Below are 14,927 nucleotides of genomic sequence, written 5' to 3' on the forward strand. Positions count from 1 at the left end.
TAACGACAGATCTGTTTATGAGGCTGTTAATATTCACCTATAAAAACAGAGGGGTGAGAAGTGCTGACCAGGCTCTGAGAACGGGGCTCTACATGTGTGCTGAGAGGAGAATCTCTTTGAGTGTGTGATGTTAGCACTTTGCAGGGTGTCTGAACGCCAAGCTGATTTCTTCTCTGTGTGTGTGTGTATCCATACTAGGAACGGAAGTTCATAGGTGCCAGTCCATAGTCCAGACCCAGTGGTTTGAAAAACACTGGAACTGGTTCCTCAGCTTTTGGCTGGAAGAGGATGAATTAATTCCAAAAACATATCTGTTGGTAGATTTTCACAGTAATCAGAGAAGTTTTCTTTTCAACTGCAGAGCAAAACTTATACATTTTTCTAAACTCCTGCTGGGCCTTGGCTTTTCCTGGTCATGTTTTTTAAGTCACCACTTTCAAACACACTTACTATTCTAGAGCCTTCGGTCTTCGGGCTGGTCATTGAAGGCACACCCAGACGAGGAGAAAAGAAGCCAGTGCTGTGAAAGCCCTGCTCTTTGTCCCAGTGTGCTGGCTCCCTTGACTGGGTTCTCATTAGCCTTCTGCTGGTGCTGTCTGCTGCTTTGTGACCCGGAGGTGCGTGGCGGTTCCTCATGGAAATGTGCTGTGTAATGAACAGCGTAACCCTGTCTCTGTGGGCACTAGCTGGGGCTTCCCAGGCTGTTGCTGCCCCGTGGCAGGGCATCCGTGGCTGTACCATGACACCCCCCCACCCCACTCTACTACGATGTCTCTGTTCTGGGTTAATTTAGGCTCCTTTGTGTACCAGTAGCCAGTTGCTGGAGAGATGACCTGTGTCTTTAGGCTTCTGGGTGAGTTCAGGGAGGGAGGGGTAGTTTTTCTGGGTGAGTTCAGGGAGGGAGGGGTAGTTTTTCTGGGTGAGTTCAGGGAGGGAGGGGTAGTTGTTCTGGGTGAGTTTGGGGAGGGAGGGGTAGTTTTTTCTGGGTGAGTTTGGGGAGGGAGGGGTAGTTTTTTCTGGGTGAGTTTGGGGAGGGAGGGGTAGTTGTTCTGGGTGAGTTTGGGGAGGGAGGGGGGGGGGGGGTTAGTTTTCCTGAATCCAACACCAGTTTTACACTAGGGATACCCTCTGCCTCCAGTGGGGGAAGAGCAGCACCCCCTGGTGGACGAGCTCAGACAGGAGGAGCCCAACTTGAATTTCATATCCATGTTCATTATTAGTTTGGCATGTTCAAACAATTGCTACAAGCAACTCTTGATTCAAGACTAGCCACTTTAACAAAGCTTGACAAAAAAATTTTATTAAACTTTTTAAAGGAACATTTTAAACATTGTGCTAAAATATTTATTGTGGAGTATCTATAGTCATCTACTGTGTGTGCATAAAGGTGTGTGGTCATCCTTGTGTGTGTGTATAGTTGTGTGGTCATCGCCGTGTGTGTGGTCATTCTTGTGTGTGTGTAGGTGTGTGGGTCATCCCTGTGTGTGTGTGTATAGGTGTGTGTTCATTGCTGTGTGTGTGGTCATCCCCGTGTGTGTGTATAGTTGTGTGGTCATCCCTGTGTGTGTATAGGTGTGTGGTCATTGCTGTGTGTGTATAGGTGTGTGGTAATCGCCGTGTGTGTGGACATTCTTGTGTGTGTATAGGTGTGTGGGTCATCCCTGTGTGTGTGTATAGGTGTGTGGTCATCGCTGTGTGTGTGGTCATCCTTGTGTGTGTGTATAGGTGTGTGGTAATCGCCGTGTGTGTGGTCATCCTTGTGTGTGTGTATAGGTGTGTGGTAATCGCCGTGTGTGTGGTCATTCTTGTGTGTGTATAGGTGTGTGGTCATCGCTGTGTGTGTGGTCATCCCAGTGTGTGTGTGTATAGTTGTGTGGTCATCCCTGTGTGTGTATAGGTGTGTGGTAATCGCCATGTGTGTGGTCATTCTTGTGTGTGTATAGGTGTGTGGGTCATCCCTGTGTGTGTGTATAGGTGTGTAGTCATTGCTGTGTGTGTAGTCATCCTTGTGTGTGTGTATAGGTGTGTGGGTCATCCCTGTGTGTATGTGTGTGTGTAGATGTGCGGTCATGTCAAACTTTTATTGCTCTCTTCTGATGGTGCAACACTCCTGTCTGTAGGACCAGAGGCTCATTACTGACGTTACAGCTGGATATGTAGCATCTTGCTCTTACTCTGGGTCTGCCTATCATGCGGTGCTATTTCTCCTGCACCAATCAGCTCTCTCCCTTGGGTTGTTTACGAGGCAGAGGCTGACCAATAGCGGCTGGGGTGGCAAGTTAGATATGCAGTTATTGAAGCAAAATTGTGGTTAGCACTAACAGGAGGTAGATGTATTTCTCTATAGCCTGATACACACTCTATAGTAGGACAGAGCATATATGGTTTTAGATTGGGTGTAATTTATAAACTTTGCATTTTGATTAAGTTTAAAGTGGAGACATTTGCCTCTTCTCACAGTTCCAAAATCCAGTGTTTTTGAACAGGAAACTTGTGTAACAATGATACGATCAGCTGTGTGCTCTTACAGGAAAGTCTCACAATTCACAGTGGAAAAAATATCCCAGGGCCTTCGAGAGGGCAGCAGACATGTCCAGCAGGGTGGTGTGTGTGTGTGTGTGTGTGTGTGTGTGTCATGGAGTGAAAGGAATTGTGCTGGGGACAGCCCCAAACAAAAAGCAGACATTGGGGAAAAAAAATTTGGACACAGAGGTGAATAACACCCTCCTTCCTTATTTGACTTTCTGGCTGGGAATGAGAGAGAGAGGAGGGAGAAGAACTGATAAGCAACTAGGCAAAGTGGTACTCTGGGTGTGGGTGAGAGAGAGAGAGAGAGAGAGAGAGAGAGGGACAGAGAGAGGTGGACAGAAAGAGAGGCCGATCCCTGATCGGCCGTGGGGAAATTCGCAAGCTTCTTCTGGGCTGACAGCGTGAGCCTGGTGTGATTGTGTCTGCCATCACTCTTAACTTCAGCAGCGGCCACTGTCTGCCATTTCTCCGTCTCCTGCTGTTGCCGTTGAGGCCCTCCACCAGCACAATGAAAGCAGGACGATAATCATCTCTTCTTCAGGTGAGGTATATGCAGAACATGGGTCACTATGTCAGAGCAGACGGAGAAAGTGGCTCAGGGCGAACGCATGGCACTTGCAGCGCTTGTGTGATTTAAAGTTCACTTTGAGTTCAGGAAGTGTACTTTAAAGCACATGGAACTTGCTCAGCTTGAGTGGAGATTCTTTAATAGGATTTGTGGCCTTGCTGAGGTGTTGAGTTTCTGTGTAACCTGAAGCTTCTGTGATAGGCTGGAACAGCCCAGTACGCCGAGCCTTTCACAGCACAGCCAACGGTAACAGCACGCTGCCCTTGATAAGGATTTACCAAGCTTCGTGTTTGCTGCGGTGAGCTGCTGCTGAACCTTGGAGCCTGGAGTTTACTGAACGTCCTCCCTCAACGGGACGGACGAGGCAAATCAGAGCAACAGACCGACCGTGCTCCAGACGGTCCGAACACAGGAAGGAATTCTGCGAATTCTGCAGCGGGGAAAATTCAGAGCATGATGAGAACCAGGAAAATAAACCTGACACTGGCAACATGACGAAGACAAGTCGCCCCGACCGAGCCCAGCTACCTCTGCTGAGTTGTTCAGGCCACTTGTTGTCACAGCCAAACAAGGTGAAAAAACCATCTAGAAATAGAGTTGTTTTTTCATTGGCTTCAACCTTTCTTGTATTTCCACGAGAGCTGTTGAGGTTGTCTGCGCCGCGTGACGTTTTGGCATTCAGAAGGTAGCGTGTGGCTTTCTCTCCTCTCGGACGTGTTAGCGTGGGGGTCATCGCTGCGTTAACACCCTTTCCCACTTCACTGCTGACGCCATCTGTTTCTAACCACCGTCCGTCAAGCAGGTCATAAACACCACCTGATGAATGCTTGGGGCATTATTTGTGCCTTTAAAAGTGCTGTTCGGCTGTTCAGACATCTCACGGAGAATCTTTCTGAATCTCTCTGGCTTTTCAATTGGACAAAAAACTAGATTGATGTTCCATTTATAAACATTTATAAATATGCCAGGCACCAAATATTCCATTCATGGTTTTCATATCACATTAAAGTACAACTGATTATCGCTCAATCAACACTTGTGAGAGGAGATTAGATTTCCAAGAGGTACTGGAGAGTTGAGGTAATTATGTCTCCCCAAGGCTCAGTCTGGTGAATGGTTAACATCAGGTTACACTACCAAATTGTACAGGAATGCAGTAGTCACATGATGTACTCTGTAGTTGAAGTGTCGGCAGTCATCTGTGTAATGATAGACGTCTTGTTTGAGTAACCTTGAACAGACAGACTGATTGTTGATTGGCTGGTTCCTAGGACTGTGTAAAGGCTGGTATTTAAAGAGCACTGTGTCCTTGAGAGCATGTTTGAATGTACAGGCCTTGAAGAGCTGAACATTAAGGAAATTAAGGGTTTGAACAATGCAGATGATCTAGACTATTATCCTAACGTGAACCTGTATGGTTAGAGTATTTGACTTTTAAAATGTACAGATAATAGGTGCAGCTCAGTGTCTGAGATTGGAGTGAAGGCAGTGATGATGTTATTTTTGCCATAAATCTACTAAATAAGCCAGCCAAGCAAAACATCTGTCCAGATGTACCAGGTAATTTCCTCTGGTTTTCACTGGGACCTGCGTCCTAGCTGAAATATGTGATTCTGTTTATCAGGACAGAGCGGGCCAGAACACCACAGAGTGGATTCCATGACAAATAGTTCCAAAGTAATGCGGCGGAAAAAAAAGGCTGAAGAAGGCAGATTCCCATTAAACGCAATACGAGATCAGGAGGAACCCGCCACTGTGCAGAAAATGATTGTGGGGGGTGTTTTAGGGGGAAAGGGAGTGAGTCTTTCTAAACTTAATGGATGAGTTTGTAGTTTCTCTACCGAGACCTTATTAAAATTGTTGTTTCCTATTGTGTTTTATTGTGTAGCCTATAGTGAACTCTGGCTGAGAATCTCACCACTCCAGCTTCGTCTGAAAGCTCCTTTCAGAAAACAGTAATTAGCTAGTGAGTGTGTTGTGACACATATTTTTCATTTAACAAACAATTGTTGCAACCAGCACATTTTATCAGATTTTACTCACTTTATTAAACAACACATAATGATGTGGAGTTATTACAGATGACCAGCGTCTACTGCAGCACTTCCACAAACCCAGTTTGACATTGTAGCATCGGTACAAAAGAAAACTGGCGACATCCGTTGCTGGTGAACACCCCTTCATTAAAAAGAGCACACGGCATACTGGCAGTGGAGGACTAGAGAAACACGGGGGGAAAACGAGGCATAACGCTGCAGAAACGCAACAGTTCCAGCGGACTCGTTTAAGCTAAACGGGCACACAGTTCCAGTAGACTAATTACGCTAAATGGTGTATATAACTATATAACTCTGATTTTCTTGTTTTTTTTTTAAAGATTTACATTTTAATATGTGGCCTATTCTCCCTTTATTAGAAACACCCATTTTATAAGTAAATTTATGGCCTGTGGCCGCACATGCTGACACGTAGAGTTCATGTTTCATCCTCTACCCTATTTAGCACTGCTCTACCGACTTACTTTTGTGCTAAAACGTACGAGAGAAGATAATTGTGTTAATGTATATATCATGGAATATTACACTTTGATAGTAAGCGATGCGCTGAGTGCGCATCTAACGAACTTGAATGCACATATCAAGCACTGAATATGCAGGTAAACACCTTTGGTTCGCTCAACAAAACACCTTCATTCATTTGCTTTCATTCAAAACTTGAAAACCTTCTCAATAACGTTATTTCCATTCAAAACCCGTATGTGCAAAACACTCATGTTCCGTTCAGAGCTTGTGAACATACTCTACAGCGCTCTCCACATTCAAAACCCATGCTTGTAAGCAATGCTTGTTCCCAGCTGCACAAACCTCTCTCAGGTTTCACATCTGCTCAGTGCAAAACGTTCATGCCCCAAAACTCCAGCCAGTCAGAGATTTCTGAGCCATAAATGTACCAGTCACGTTAGTGTCTTAATTCTGTGGTATTGATATCTAGTGTGCTTGTAAACCTTTTGACATTAGCTGGATAGCTAACTCACTTGGATCTAATTAAATGTGAATTATCAATCATAAATAAGACATTCTGGCACAAATATGTTTTCGGTGTAACTAAGGTGGCTTGTTGTGTCATTTAATGTAATTTTAAGTTATTTATTTTTCATAGTTAACTAACAATAAAACAGAATTTCAAATCAATAGTCCCAGATTAGCTTTAGCAAGCTAGCACTATGGTATTTCCTTTGCAAAAGTGTTTTGTTGAGAAAAACTATTTAGTTGAAATGAAATACTGTAATCATGGTGCCAAGCGGCACCTTCAAATATCTTGTGGAGACCAGGCTTTGGTGGGTCGGAGGTGTTCTGGTGGCATGTGGAGAACATGCTATTAGACATATTAGAGAATTTGTTTTGGTGCTATAGCTGATTGGTGTATATTACCTTGTACGAGTGGCCATATCAAATAATACTACTGATGATGTTATTAAGTTCAGGAGGACAAAAGAACTTCTTTTGAGACTGAATCGAGACATTGATCTTGAGAAGTACAAGACAGAAGTAAATTGAGTTCCACATATCTTGTTTACTAGATATAATACAGCGCAATGTCTATAAGACAGATTCATAATTTGTGTAATTTTTCCTGTGCATGATGGTCACAGAATTAACATATATATTGGTCATTGTATCAAGTGCATTCTTAGATTAGAAATGTAAGAGGAAATCTCTCTGCTAACAACCTTTTTGCGCCAAAGCCTTTTGGCAGGGTTTGAATTGAACATGAGTGTTTTGCACACATGACCTTTAAATGAAAATGATGATGTTGAGCAGATGTTCAAGTTTTGAATGAAAGTGGAGTGTTTTCTACCTGACCATTGAGTGCTGATTGAGTGCATTGAGTAAAGTGCCTTTATGTTTATTAGCTATGAGTGCAGAGTTCTGTTTTCCTCTCGCAACATTCCCTTTAAACCTATAGCACTATAAAACGCGGACTGCTACTCGATGGGCTGACCGATGGAGGATAGGTTTCCTTTTGAGTAAACTGCCTCTGCTTTAGTCTCACTTCCTTTGATTACAGTCAGTAAACATAAAATACTGGAGAAGACACAACACTTAGAAGACACAGTTCACTTAGGGGCAAACATTTTTTACAGTAATATTTTGAGCACAACACCCCAAGCCCAACAAAAACACCAACACTAGTAAAAATGTCCCCTCAAACTGAATGTGATGGATATTATCCAGTGCTACACATTTATTGTCTGTAATCAAATTGAAGGAAGACTATATGGGTACTTTAGACCTGTGACATTTATGTGGAGCTAAAGGCGGACTGAGTGCATGAACCAGTATATGAACTGACGTATGACCTCTAGCACGTCCCATAGTTGAGCTGGGCTCTGAAGGGTGAGCCAGTCCCCATTGTTGGAGGGTTGTATGGTGTGACTGTTCCTCTGTACCCCCTGGAGCCAGACTTAGAGCTGCTGCCCACATTGCCATGTGATGTAGAACATCTCAGAACATCAGTGTTTACTAGTGTCTGCGTTGAGATGATGGAACGACTGCGTTCTGACTGGAATCAGTGTGGCTGAGTGATTCATCAGTACCGATCTGCTTCTCCTTGTTTATGTGAGCTAAGATGACAGTTATTACACCCCTGCCAGCAGATGGCTAATAAACTTTTTCCAAGCATGATGCTTCTCTAGCACATTTTATTAGGATTCAATTTCATTGTTTTCTTCACTTCCTCTTTGTGCACGTGTTAACTGGTTTATTAATTTGGATCCCAATATTGATCTTTGTGTAAACTCATTACATGGGAGAATGAACAGAATGGTCCTGATGTTACACTATTGTGTAGTTTCATCGTGTCTGAATGGTGTTGTTCTGTGAACGATAACATTACATTCAGTAAGCGCCTCCATGGAAAGCATTGTATTAAACCAGCAGTGGTCATCTTCATGGTGATGTGTGAAAAGACAATGGAACTATGGATATGGGTGTTATCAGAATTATGTAATCAAGGAATGTGTTTGCTTGGCTACACAGCATACCATAGGTGGTGTCACTCCTCAGATCCCTGTGTGTGCTGTGACTATTTATAGACTTTTGCACTTGGCCATGCAGGGCCAGAGAGGGGGGGGGGGGTGGGGGGGTCTTCAAGGGGCGGAGATGGAGGATCGTTTCCCATGGGATGTTGAATTTCACGGCGCATCACTCACACTTCACTTATGACCAGCTTGGAGGTGCTGGTTGCCATGGTCACCATGGTCACCCTTGTGGCAGGACATGTGTAGCAGGACCCGTGTAACAGGACCCATGTAACAGGACACGTGTGACAGGACCCATGTAACAGGACCCATGTGACAGGACACGTGAGACAGGACACGTGAGACAGGACACATGTAACAGGACACGTGTGACAGGACCCATGTAACAGGACACGTGTGACAGGACACGTGTGACAGGACACGTGTGAGAGGACATGTGAAACAGGACACATGTGACAGGACACATGTGACAGGACCCATGTGACAGGACACGTGTATCAGGACACGTGTGAGAGGACCCATGAGACAGGACCCATGTAACAGGACCCATGTAACAGGACCCATGTAACAGGACCCGTGTGACAGGACCCGTGTGACAGGACACGTGTGACAGGACACGTGTGACAGGACCATGTGACAGGACACGTGTATCAGGACACGTGTGAGAGGACACGTGAGACAGGAACCGTGTAACAGGACACGTGTGACAGGACCCATGTGACAGGACACGTGTATCAGGACCTGTGTGAGAGGACATGTGAGACAGGAACCATGTGACAGGGCATGTGTATCAGGACACGTGTGACAGGACCCATGTGACAGGACACGTGTGACAGGACACGTGTGACAGGACACGTGTATTAGGACACGTGAGAGAACCCGTGTGACAGGACTCATGTGACAGGACACGTGTGAGAGGACATGTGAAACAGGAACCGTGTAACAGGACACGTGTGACAGGACCCATGTGACAGGACACGTGTATCAGGACCTGTGTGAGAGGACATGTGAGACAGGAACCATGTGACAGGGCATGTGTATCAGGACACGTGTGACAGGACACGTGTGACAGGACACGTGTGACAGGACACGTGTATCAGGACACGTGAGAGAACCCGTGTGACAGGACACATGTGACAGGACACGTGTGACAGGACACGTGTATCAGGACACGTGTGAGAGGACACGTGAGACAGGACCCATGTAACAGGACACGTGTGACAGGACACGTGTATCAGGACCTGTGTGAGAGGACATGTGAGACAGGACCCATGTGACAGGACATGTGTATCAGGACACGTGTGAGAGGACCCATGTGACAGGACACATGTATCAGGACACGTGTGACAGGACACGTGTAACAGGACACGTGTATCAGGACACGTGAGAGAACCGTGTGACAGGACTCATGTGACAGGACCCGTGTGAGAGGACCCGTGTGACAGGACACGTGTATCAGGACACGTGAGAGAACCCGTGTGACAGGACACGTGTAGCAGGACCTGTGTGACAGGACACGTGTATCAGGACACGTGAGAGGACCTGTGTGACAGGACTCATGTGACAGGACACGTGTATCAGGACACGTGAGAGAACCGTGTGACAGGACCCGTGTAGCAGGACCCGTGTGAGAGGACCCTTGTGACAGGACACGTGTATCAGGACACGTGAGAGAACCCGTGTGACAGGACACGTGTAGCAGGACCTGTGTGACAGGACACGTGTATCAGGACACATGAGAGGGAGGACCTGTGTGACAGGACACATGTGACAGGACACGTGTGACAGGACACGTGAGAGAACCGTGTGACAGGACTCATGTGACAGGACACGTGTAGCAGGACCCGTGTGACAGGACACGTGTATCAGGACACGTGAGAGGACCAGTGTGACAGGACTCATGTGACAGGACACGTGTGACAGGACACATGTGACAGGACCCATGTGACAGGACATGTGTATCAGGACACGTGTGACAGGACACGTGTGACAGGACCCATGTGACAGTCAGGCTGCCCACGCTGAAGGGTCAGTCCTGCAGTCACGGGTGGTGATGACCACGGTGTCTTCGGGTAACGCCCAGCACAGCCCGCACTATGGCATCTTCAGGGTGTGGTACCAGCTGTCCCGGCTTGTCTCGCTAAAGCTGAGCTCTGAGCCATACACATGACCAGTCTGGGTGATGAAGGGCTCAGACAGAGGACTCACTGTGGTATGCTACTGACTGATCTGGTGTGCAGTGTAACCTTCACATCACCATGACAACATATCAACTCACCAGGGAGCCAAAGCATTGATAGACGGCTGAACTGAGGACGCTTTCTTTAGATTTCTGTTCTCCGCAGACAAAATGGAACCAAGTCTAGTAACCTGAAAATGCATTGTGCCTCCTAGCTGATATCTCTAGTGCGTCCAGACACCAGATTGCCGCTATATGGGACAAGACCCTATTTCTGACGTGGAAAGGAATGACTACATTGTGCCCGTATTTTCCCAATACTGTGTCTCTAGAAGGATCAGTGGTGAAGTGGTGCGTTTGTAACGGTGGTATTGGTTGTGATTGGGCCCAGACCATATTCTTCATATTATTTGACCACTGATGTCTCTCTTATTCTTACTGCTGTCACTGAGATGCCTTGATATCCTAGTTGAAGTGAGGAAGGACCCCGTGTGTTTGGCATCGTTAAGGTTCTAGGCATGGTTCTCCGGGTCGGGCTGAGGCCCACACTCTGTGCGAAATAATCGGGCCCTTTCCACATTCCTCACTCTGCTGGGAACGCTGGTGTGGTCTCTGGGTGTACAGCAAGCTGTAGCATGTGGGGAGAATTCTACCCCCCCTTGATTAATACATTATTGCTTTTCGTTTTTTTTTTCCTCTCTTCGTTTTCTGCTGTTGTTTTTGTTGGGTTTTTTCTGCTCACTTGTCCTCTTCTTTCTGCTCTCCTTCCTCAGCCACAACGAGAGGACCACGGTGTTCCGACACCCTGTGACAGGACAGATATCTCCAGAAAACACCGACTTCATCGTGCACGAACAGTGAGTGCTTATACCTTCTTTTTTTATCTGAGAGCGAACAGTTTATTTATTTGTTTTATTGTTTTCTTCTGTATTAATATACCTGCCAACTCAGATTAGTTCTTAAAAGTTCAGTGTTAAGGTCACAGTGTTGTCGTAATACTGAAATGTCCAGATTTGATACAGTGCTTTGAAATATATCGATATTCAATGCTATTTATACCAAAGGCTGACAGAACTGAAGGTCTTTTTATTTTTAATTTAAAATGTAATGTTTTACAAAATGTTTATTTCTCTTGCAGATCAGTATTCTTGTTCAAAAACACAAACTGTGAAATTCAAAAGTAAAGTAAATAAAGTGATGTGAACAGAAAAAGAATGTATTTATGTTAGTATTTTCTTACATAATTTAACCACAATCTTGACTACTTTGAATGAATTGATGTGAAAATTTGAATAATAGTAAAATATCAGACTCACATTGTTCTACAAATATACAAGTTAATTTCATAGCAATAACTACACCAAATATAGCAAGTAAGTGTTTTAGTCCAAATTAAAGTGAAGCTCATCTTCACACAAGTACTGAGACAAAGTTGCACGAGAGATAAATTGAAATACAGCAATTGTCAACAACTTTAATAACCCAATTATATATTTTTAATGAACACCATTCAGTTGTCAACACAAATAAATGCTATGCTTAATCAGAAAATAGCCAGCCTCAGCAGTATTAAAACCTCCACAAAGACCGAGAATTCTCTTAGTGTTTTACAATTAATCTATATTTGACAATAATTGTTGTCAAATATACTGTATTATTAAGTTATATATTATTATAACATTTTGAAGGAAAATTATGACAAAAGACCTCAGCACAGAAGCTGTTTTAGATTCAATTATATGTGAAAAACATAGTCACTGTTACCAAAATGTAACTGACCACAGCACTTCTGGTGTAAAATGACCTATAGCTGCAGGTTTGATGCAGGTCTGATACAGGTCTGATACAGGTCTGATGACGGCCCACGTACACACTGGCCTTTCTGCTCTTATTCTGCCCTGACGTCAATGCAGTAACAGCTTAACAAACTAATGCTCAGTATTGATAAGAATTGATATATTGATGTTATTGACAACACTGGACAATGAGAATACCCACTCTGTTAGTAGAGCTGGTGTGTAGTAACATGAATGTCTACAAAGGTAAACACATGCTAGTCTCAAAAGAATATAGATTTATTCATGACGTTGTTGAATACGCATAACTCCCCTCTTCATCAATCACTCCTCCCTCCTCTTCTCCTTTATTTCATATTTCTGTTTTTAAAGTGATTGCCTATACCAGGCGGCATCATTATCATAGGAAATGGATTTATGGTAATGAGGCCGCTATTGCTCACATATGCTGTTGAATATGGGCTTATTGGGAGCTGTAAATCAGACAAGGATGTCCGAAGATAATGAGAGTAATAGCTATTACTATCATTGCAATTTCTTGTGAAGGTGATCGGCACATTCTTTGGTTCAGAATAGATGGAGTTTTAATGGGAATGCCGCGTAGAGCTTCAAGATCAGCAAGATCGAAGAAGGTCTGTGGTGCCTTTTGTCATGGATTTAAAATGTTTGGCACGTATAAGAATATGACACGTTTACGTTGGATACTTTTTTACTGCATGCAGCCTTCGAGGGTCTGCCGTGGGCTGATTGATGCCTCTTATTAGGTGCCCAGTGTGAGGAAGGTGAACTGCACAGCAGCACTGGTGCATGGAGAGATGGAGCTAACGTGTGTTAGCATCATACATGGCCGACTCCAGCCATGTGACTTGCCTTGAGTCCCAAATTTAAGTTCTTGATACTTGCTTGACTAAAACTGATAAAGACTTGACTTGGTATTCATGACTTGAGTTGAGTCAGATGACTCTAAAGGATGTGATAATGAAAACATTTTATTAAATATTTAAATTTTGCCTGTTAATTCTGATTGGCTGAAAAGCTGCTGTTTTTTTTCCTGATTGGCTGAAATCGTAGGCGTGAGTGCACAGAGTAATGATGAGGGAACAGTGAGGCTGCACATGGAGCAGAGCTGGGCACGACTGGTTGGACTTCTGTCTTTAGGAGTAGAAATAAGCTTTTATTGAGAACTTTTATTGCGTAACACTCATTATTGTTTCCTCAATAATCATCATTCTTCTCATTATAGATTTATATAGGTTGTTTTTGTGTGTGCATAAAATGTTTTGTTCATGCTGAATATATGCTTGCATGTGCAGAAATAGGGCACAAAAATAAATTTTTGAGTGGTGTAAGAGGAAAGCAATGACAACATGTCATATGAGAAACTCCTTGGCTGTTAATAAATGAAGGAGTGGCGCTAATTTAGAATTTTAAAATTCAATTTTTGACCGCTGTCGTTTACCTGCATTTTATGTAGAAACAGGTCAATCATCAGAATTTCGTATGATTGGACCCGTGGCTTCCGTGACCTGACCAGTGACGTGAATTGTGCTGCCTGACTCACCTTGACCTGCTCACTCTCACCACATAATCTTGGGCTTTGCTTGAGACTTGAAGGTTAAGATTTGAGACTTGAAGGTTAAGATTTGAGACTTGAAGGATAACTTTTACCTGTGACTCATGTGACGTACCCCTACCACAGGCTACTACCACAGGCTACTATCACAGGCTACTACCACAGGCTACTATAGTTGTTTGCCCACATACATGCTGACATATTCAGGGAGTGAACTGTGTAAGCTCCGTTGACGGCTGGATATAATTAAAAGTGTCAGAACAACTCACATAAGACACGGATCTTTTCCACTAGCTCCTGTGTAGCCACATACCACATGCCTGTGAATGGCAGTCCTCGAGTTTGAAGAGGAGGGTGATTCTGTCTTGACGGGCCTTATCACTAGGCCATGTCTGCTCTCGCTGGCTGGGAAGGCTATTTCTGTGACCATACCAGTCATATCAGTTATTTTGGTCTCCCTCTCTTTTGAAACCGCCCATTCTCACTTCCCCTGTATCAGTGGAAAATGAGCCTCGCCCCACTTCTGTTGCATCTGCTCGTGTGGGTGGAGACGTTGATCCATGGCCTGGTTGGAGAACTGCGGGAGCTGTGTGTGGTGCTCGTTTGACCTGAGTGGCGCACTCCCAACGTTGTGGCATGCCGCATCGGCCTGCACACGGAGACCGATCTAATCCCACAGGAGCCAACACTCACCAGCCTTCTGAATTATTTAACCACCCAGGAGGGGCCAGAGCACATAACACTGATTCCTGCTACCAGGAGCAGCTCTTTCATCAGGCCTTCCTGTAGAAACAAAAAAACGCTTAGCTGTGCAGTCAGCAGTTAGTGCAGCCGCAGTGCAGATGCAGTGCAGACGCAGTTCAGACGCAGTGCTGCCCTGTCCTGGGAGTGAATTGGCTGAGGCACTGTAGCTCTTTGGCATGAAGAAGGAGAGGTGTCAAGGTCTTATGCACCTGAACGCACCTGTATGTCATCAGTGATCTGTTCACCTGAATGTGTCCTTTGCTAATGAATTATATGCTTTGCTTTTGGAGGCTTTTTTTTTGCTAATAAAGTGATTCTCTAATGTACGTCTTTATTTGTCTGTAAACTGCTCCATGCCAACAAACCAAATACCCACTTAACCACTTACTAGGCATGGCTAATGGTCAGAATTTAGTGTGATCTTCCTGGTAGAGGCTTGTCTGGACCTTGGTCTGAACTCACTTTCACGAGTTTGTTGTGAAATATGAACCATCCGT

At 44.6% G+C, this 14,927-nt stretch overlaps 1 protein-coding gene across 13 annotated transcripts in view; it reads left to right on the forward strand.

Annotated features, from left to right (window-relative positions):
- Positions 1-14,927, forward strand: part of plekha7b (pleckstrin homology domain containing, family A member 7b) — a 77,868-nt gene that overhangs the window by 28,056 nt on the left and 34,885 nt on the right. For 12 of the 13 annotated variants that reach the window (XM_077023807.1, XM_077023798.1, XM_077023800.1 and 9 more), the window contains one exon: positions 11,091-11,174. In XM_077023807.1, the coding sequence (XP_076879922.1) occupies positions 11,091-11,174 (84 nt within the window). Of the gene's footprint in view, positions 1-2,859; positions 3,071-11,090; positions 11,175-14,927 lie in introns of those variants that run through there. The other variant, XM_077023804.1, reaches the window with a different exon arrangement.

This window comes from Brachyhypopomus gauderio, chromosome 12 (genome assembly GCF_052324685.1).
Source record: "Brachyhypopomus gauderio isolate BG-103 chromosome 12, BGAUD_0.2, whole genome shotgun sequence".
In the NCBI taxonomy this organism is placed as follows: Eukaryota; Metazoa; Chordata; class Actinopteri; order Gymnotiformes; family Hypopomidae; genus Brachyhypopomus; species Brachyhypopomus gauderio.